Genomic DNA, 7169 nt, shown 5'->3' with positions numbered 1-7169 from the left:
TCTCTCTCTCTCTCTCTCTCTCCTAGAAATAAATACAAATATTTAAAAAAATTAAAAAAATTTTTTGTAACATTTTATCCTCAGTGGAGCACTAATTAAGGGAGTTATATATTAAAATATCTGGAATTTTTATTGATTTAAAAAAAAAATAACCTTTTATCTTAAAATTGCCTAGCAAGCTCTGTGTATACCAAATACATGTATAAGGAAAGACCTCTGTAAGGCCTAAAAACCAAGCAGATAACTAAAGCAGCTGCTATTGATGTCCTCCTTCCTGGAGAAAAATACAGCGCAGTCCCTTTATTGACCTGTGAACAGACACTTTGGTTATGACTGTCAGAGAATTAGAAGGCTTAATTTTAATGCTATCTGTTCAGAATGGCTTCATGGATTCCTTCCTCTTTCACAACCCCATTTTTTAAGGCAGCAGCAAAAGTAGTGGAAAGTAAAAGAGCAAGAACAACTTCTCAAGAGAAACCTGATGGTAACAATATTGAAATGGAAACCGAAGCTAATTTGGATGTAGAGAAAAGGTTTGTAAATTCATTAATATATTTTTTGTCTCATGGATACAATATGTTTTTAAGAAAGTGTTGCTAATGAGCCATTTTTAACGAAAGTTATTATTATAGAGGGTACGATTTACTGATAACATTTGGATATTTGGAGTACTATACAATTACTTCATGGTTTACGCACATTGTTTCATGTGTTAAGCGGAAATAGCACAGTTTAAATAGTGTGAGTAATGCCATTTACCATTCTCAGGCAACGTGTGTTCTGGAACAGTGTCGAAGTTGGAAACTTGAATCATCTGAGCCCCTTAGTTCTCAGATCCCATATGCCTTCATCATGTGACTCACTATTCCTGAGGGTTATTCTAGTATTTTAAGATACTGTTCCTACATCTTTAAGCATAAGCTACCACTTCATATGGTGCTCAACTGAAGAAGTTGGGATTTGCTCCAATGTGGAGGGAAACAGGCTGTGTTAGTCCTACACATAGTAATCCCCCTTATCCGCAGGAATACATTCTAAGACCCTCACTGGAGGCCCGAATCTGCAGCAAGTACTAAACCCTAAATATGCTGTACTTCTGTCGTTACATACATACCTATGATAAAACTTACTTACAAGTTAGATACAGTAAGAGATGAACAACAGTAATCTACTGGAACAAAAGTTATGTCAGTGTGGCCTCAACATCTTCATGTACTGCAGCTCCCCTTCCAGTGCTGGTGTGAGCTGATGAAATGCGTAGGTGGTGAGGTGAAGTGAGGGGAATGACGTGGGCCCTGTGATGTAGTGTTCGGCTGGTAAGGGCCTCAGGAGGACCATCATCTGCCCCCAGATGCTGTTGACTAGGGGTTATTAAACTATGCAAGTGAAACTACAGATAAGGGGGAACTACTATATTGAGAGACAAGTTCAGTCTCCAAAATTGTGCCCTTAGATTTTCAAGGGTAATTTTTACCTTTTGTCTTGGCTTTAGGAGCTAACCTTATTGAGGAAGATACACTCTACCATTATAAAGTAGAACCCGTGGTCCATTCCCTCTATTCTTCCACCCTTGATCCATGGCCAAATAGTCCTATCCTGTGGTCTCTGGATAGATGTGTTTCTGAATGGATATAATTTCACTCATTTGGGGGGAGGGGGACTCACTCAAGTGTTGCAGGTTCCTCATCTTAACTACGTATTTAGAGATAGGGTTTGGGGTTCAAGTTGGATAGACATGGCATTTCTTATACCTCAAGACTAAGCTTAGTTGTCTTATAGTTTCTCCTTGTCCCTACCCATCAGTGTGATCTGCCCCCTCACTGGTTCATCTCCCTAAAAACTCCACTAAAGTTGTATTATTTTCTAAGATCCACTTTGAGAAGCAGATCTTTCTTTTTTTCTTCTAATTTTTTTTAATGTTTAATTTTGAGATAGAGCACAAGTGGGGCAGGGGCAGAGAGAGAGGGAGACACAGAATGTGAAGCAGGCTCCGGGGTCTGAGCTGTCATTACAGAGCCTGATGTGGGGTCAAACCCGCAAACCATGAGATCATGACCTGATCCAAAGTTGGACACTGAATCCACTGAACCACCCAGACACTCCTAGATCTTTCATTTTTATTGGCTCACTTATTTTATTTTGTTTAGTATATTACAGTTTAGTGAAAATACTAAGGCCCAATACATTCTTGGCCTAGCCTTCTTGCCCAGGATAATACTGCTTTGAAATCATGAAAACTTGCCATGATTCATGCAGATAATGAACACGTTTCCTCTCACCTAGTACTATCCATTTATTTCAGATGCCCTCTTACACATGACACAGTTTAATCATTGTATATGAACAGAACTCTTGATATTGTCATCTGTCTCTCTACCCTGATTCTCCTCATTCATCCAGTTAATTCGCCAAGGGTTATGAATCCCATCTCCATGGTTCTTTAATACATTGTTTATCACTTGTATCCTAGGTTATTACTTAGCTTGTACCATACAAATCCATCCTTGACATGATTTCTAGAGTTAGCATCCTATAAAAATAAATCAGTTTAAATCACTTTCCAGCTTAATAATCTCTTTTGGCTTTCTGTTTCCTATAGATGAGTTAGAATTTATTGGCATGGCTTGCAAAGCCTTACATCCCCCCCTTTCTGCTTTCTTTATATACAACCTTCTCCGTAAACATTAACCTCTCCCTGCCCACATACATGGTACTTTCTAGCAACACAGAACTTAGTCCTGATCCTCAAATATTACAAGCTTTTTTATGCCTTGTCTCTTGCTTTAATTTTGAATTTCCTTTCTATTCTCTCCAAGGCAGGCCCTTACTTGCCATTCAAGTTCTAGCTTAAAAGATCAGCTGTGTTTTGCTCAATTCCCTGATCAGTTGTAACTTCTGTGCTCCCACAGCATTGAGTCACATGTCTGTAAAAGGACTTCTCTTGGACAGTAACATACCTGTTTACCTTTCTGTATTTCTCACTAGATTGAGGATCGTTCAAAGGTTCTTAATTAACCTTGTATCCTTGGTACTTAGTTCATTACCAGGCATACAACAGAATTTGCAATGCACTAGACACAGGGAACAAAACTAAAACTAGAGACAAAATAAAAGATCAAGAACCAAGCAGTTATCAAAACCATTCTAGAAGCAAATTGACTCAAGACAAATAAGAAATAAGACATCAAATTTATCAATATGAGGACAAAAGTTAGCGGAACACAAGTGAACAAGGATAGAATCTGAAGTGTGATTGTGAAATCGGACAAAAGATGAAGCCTTCATGTTATCAGAGGTAGATGCCAACTTTGCTCTGATAGATCTTTAAACTATTTTGAGGCATTAAAGGGCACAGACATGAAACAGGAACAGTAGCAGACATTACCTAGTTTGTTGTTAAAAATAATAGACTTAAATGCTAAAGAAGTTGATATGGTAGCTTTAAGGAGGGGTGAGCATTGAGCAGGACCTTGAAGGATAGTTAGGATTTTTACAGTTGGAGGAGGAGGAAATGTTATTTTAGGAGAAAAGAACAGTTCTAGTGAAGACACAGAAGTGTAAATGGTCATGGTGTATTTGTGGAAACTAAGTTTAACTTCAGCACAGGGGATGGATTTGTTAAAAAGTTCAGTTGGAGGCTGGTGGGGAAGACAAGAAATTAAACTTGAATTCATGAAGATCCATGGGAGAGTTTTTGAAAGTGACATGAATCCTTGACTACAATATTAATTCTGCTTAACATATGTTTATGAAAGCTTGATTTAATATCTGGTACTCACATCTGGGGAAAAATTATCCATGTTGTAATGGACTATCTGTATGTCCTAATGTTACCAGGGTTTCTTTTTAAAGATGTTTTGTATAAATTGAGATATGACTTGATTATAGTAAGTATTATCCTTGTGAAGAGTTTCTTTTATTTACATCTTTACAAATTTTCTCCTTTCAAAGTGTTACTACTGACAAACAGTCTGCCGTAGCTGAATCCTCAGAGGGTACAGTGTCCGTATTGAGGTGAAGTAAACTGACATTCTTCTTCTCTGTCTTTAAAATCTTTGAGGCTCTTCATGCAGACCTAAATATGTTGTAACTGTTATATAAATAGTGTGATGTAGAGAATATTACAGGTGCCTGTTTACCTCCATGGATATTCAAGATCCTGACATGTCTTGAAATTCCAAACTATAGAGACCTGCCTCTGGGATCCTGGGTTACACATTTTTCCACAAGGCCATTTTTGGTATACACATTTAGGGAGTGTTTGAACTTGAAGCAGATGTTTAATAAACTCTTATTCTGGCCTAGAAACAAGGATCTGTTGCTAGGGGAGGGCGGTTACATTTCTGATGAATATCTCAAATTCTAATTTTATGAAATTACTTGAAAAGGTGTGTTTAATTTACTAGAAATTTAATAACATACAGTCCAACATATTCAAACAGCAGAAAGCCTACATGAATGATTTCAGAGATAGAGCAGTTGGGACGCTGAATAGAAACCATGTGGGAGGCTTTAATTTGGTGTGGAGGAGATCATTGGAATTGAGAGGTCAGGACTGTGTATGGATTATCCATGAGAACGCTGCAATAACATGATAAAAGCATCACTTGAGGGTAAATAAAGATCTGTGAATGATGGGACTTGTTCACAAGAATTGTGAATGATTCTGAAGAATGGTAGATGGTGGGTACATGTCTGTGGCACGAATCTGCAAGGGCTAAGGTTTCTATGGAAGCAGGTATTCATTAGGAAATAAAAAGTAGAGAGACCCATCTCTGGGACCCTGGGTTCATAGAAGGTAGAAGATTAAGCCAGTCTCTACTTGAGCAGACCTCAAAGAAAAGAAATATTCTCCCTAAGGGGGAGCTAGATTTTAGACAAGGTGAAGAGGTAGGGGAACTAGTGAAGAGATTGAAAATAGCATTCGAGAGAGCACACTAGAAAGTTTTGGAAGGGAGAGAAAGGATTACCAGGTTACCTCTGGAAAGTAAAAATAGAGATTTTAGGTGCTGATAAAATCATTTCCTAGGCTTAGGTGAATTTTTTCATCTAAACTAGCTCCTTTATAAAACTGAAATAATATCAACTTTGCAGGGATGTTAAAAAATTTGGCCACATTCTGTATGTCCAAACAGCCTTTCTGTCAGAAAAGCTCTTTTTGGAAGCTATAAAGATAAGTGATACCTGCCATTATGTGTAAAGGAATTTTGGAATGTCTCTTTTGGGAAAGAAAAGACATGACAGAGAATGAAAGTTAACAGCTGATAGTCTGAGGATTTTTTTTTCTTCATATAATTAGAAGGCCAAAAGAATCATGATTTCTAAGTAGATAAGATGGAAAAAATAAGTGATGGGAAGAGAAGGAAGTGAAGACAACAAAAATCTTAAGAGGGCAAAGATTAAGATGGGGCACTTAGCAAGGAGAACATCAAAGGAAACAGGCCAAAGTAGAATGTACTAGAACAGAGATTAAGACAGATCATCTACCCTTTTTATAGATTTTCTAGTCATTGTGGAACCAATCCCATGCTTTTATGTTTAATTTAGGTCTCACAGGAATCTCTTTCTATCTAAGTGGAAACCCGGAAGCCGACAAGATTTTAATAAGAAAGAGGAAAGAGTGGAAACTCTTCAAAGTAAGTATTCTTACACTTTACAGTTTTAGAAGTGGAGAATTGAGGTGTCTTTGAAAGTAATCCAGCCTTTGACCTCCCTGCCACACCACACAGACACACTTCAGAAAACTGAAGCACAGAGGATTCAATGTCATAACCTCATAGAGTTAATGTAGAAAGTTAGTGCTTAATTTAGAAAGTGAGCCATTCTGATTGCCTAGCTTAGAGTACTTTTGCTATGATGGTACACTGCTTTTCTCCTTAACTTTGTTCAGCAACTTGAGGTAGTTACTTACCTGAAACGTACGTTGCAATCATGGTGGTTCCATTCTATGAAGTCACCATGATTAGTGAATACTGAACCATTACAGGGGAATTACAAGACCAGATTACTTTGAGCTTCTCATCACCACAGTTTTGTCACTTGGTAAATAAATAACCTTGTTCAGTATGCTTCTGTGTTTCTGTTTAAAGACACTATTTAATATATAATATTGATGCATTAACCTTGAATTCACAGCCAGTAGCACCGTAATTAATGCTGGATGAAGCTTACCTAACACACATATTTTTTCTGTCGGGAACATTACAGTCTTCTTGCGTTTAGGAACACTAGACAGCACTTCCACAGTGCTTTTGGGGGCCATTTTTAAAAAGCAAAAGTACCCAAAAACCCAAGATGTAACATTAGATTATACTGTAAAAAGGACAGTTATTTATAACACGAGAGCTAAAACATGAAAAAGTTTCACCTTGTTTAACCCAGCTGGGAACTTCAGGAGAGTTAAATTTTTTGTTGTTCTGCAGTTACCACAAAAGCACTCTGAGTATTGATTTTTGAGTTAATAAATAATTAGCAGGGAAACTACAGAACCCATGAATAATGAGGATTGACTATGGAATCTAGCTACCCTCCTCACTGCATTTAGAATTTATTCTCATAAAAGGCATCACTGGATTTAAAGAATAAGTAACAATAATCAAAAAAGAAATTGTTTTAAATAGTTTATTGTCAAGTTGGTTTACAAAAAAAAAGAAATCTTAAAAGCAATCCATAATTATTTAAATAACAATTTCATTGTAAGTTTCTCCTTGGTATATATTTATTCAGCAAATGTTTATTGAGCCTACAGTATATGCTAGGTACTGTATGAATGAATGCAAAAGTATTTAAACTGTTGCTCCACAATATTATTTGCTGATCAATATAATAGTAGTAGATGTGCCAGCTTGATGCCAGGGACAAAGCACGGCTGCAGTAATTACTAATTGGATAAATTTATTCATAGCTGATGGCTGATGAATTAACTAATATTTGTAAATTACAGCTCTAAAATGTTTACATTCATAGATATTAATATCATCTTCATCTTTTTTTTTTTAACTTTTTTTTTAATGTTTTATTTATTTCTAGGAGAGAGAGGGAGACAGCGTGAGCAGGGGAGGGTCAGAGAGAGAGGGAGTCACAGACTGAAACAGGCTCCAGGCTCTGAGCTGGCAGTCAGCACAGAGCCCGACGCAGGGCTCGCACCCACGAACCGCGAGATCATGACC

The 7169-nt window shown here is 37.2% G+C and overlaps 1 protein-coding gene and 1 long non-coding RNA gene across 3 annotated transcripts in view; one reads left to right on the top strand and one right to left on the bottom strand.

Moving 5' to 3' along the window:
* The window catches only part of TERF1 (telomeric repeat binding factor 1), a 40964-nt gene that overhangs the window by 22667 nt on the left and 11128 nt on the right, over window positions 1-7169 (top strand). The window contains exon 8 of one of the 2 annotated variants that reach the window (XM_077752445.1): window positions 5548-5640. In XM_077752445.1, the coding sequence (XP_077608571.1) occupies window positions 5548-5640 (93 nt within the window). The remainder of the gene's footprint in view (window positions 1-5547; window positions 5641-7169) is intronic. The other variant, XM_077752444.1, reaches the window with a different exon arrangement.
* LOC144221948 (uncharacterized) overlaps window positions 1-7169 on the bottom strand; it is a 25718-nt gene that overhangs the window by 16078 nt on the left and 2471 nt on the right. The gene's annotated exons all lie outside the window — the stretch shown is intronic.

Source organism: Crocuta crocuta, unplaced genomic scaffold, assembly GCF_008692635.1.
Source record: "Crocuta crocuta isolate KB4526 unplaced genomic scaffold, BGI_CrCroc_1.0 scaffold141, whole genome shotgun sequence".
Taxonomy (NCBI): domain Eukaryota; kingdom Metazoa; phylum Chordata; class Mammalia; order Carnivora; family Hyaenidae; genus Crocuta; species Crocuta crocuta.
The sequence above is the reverse complement of the archived record's forward strand: the minus strand, read 5'-3'. Positions and strand labels throughout refer to the sequence as shown.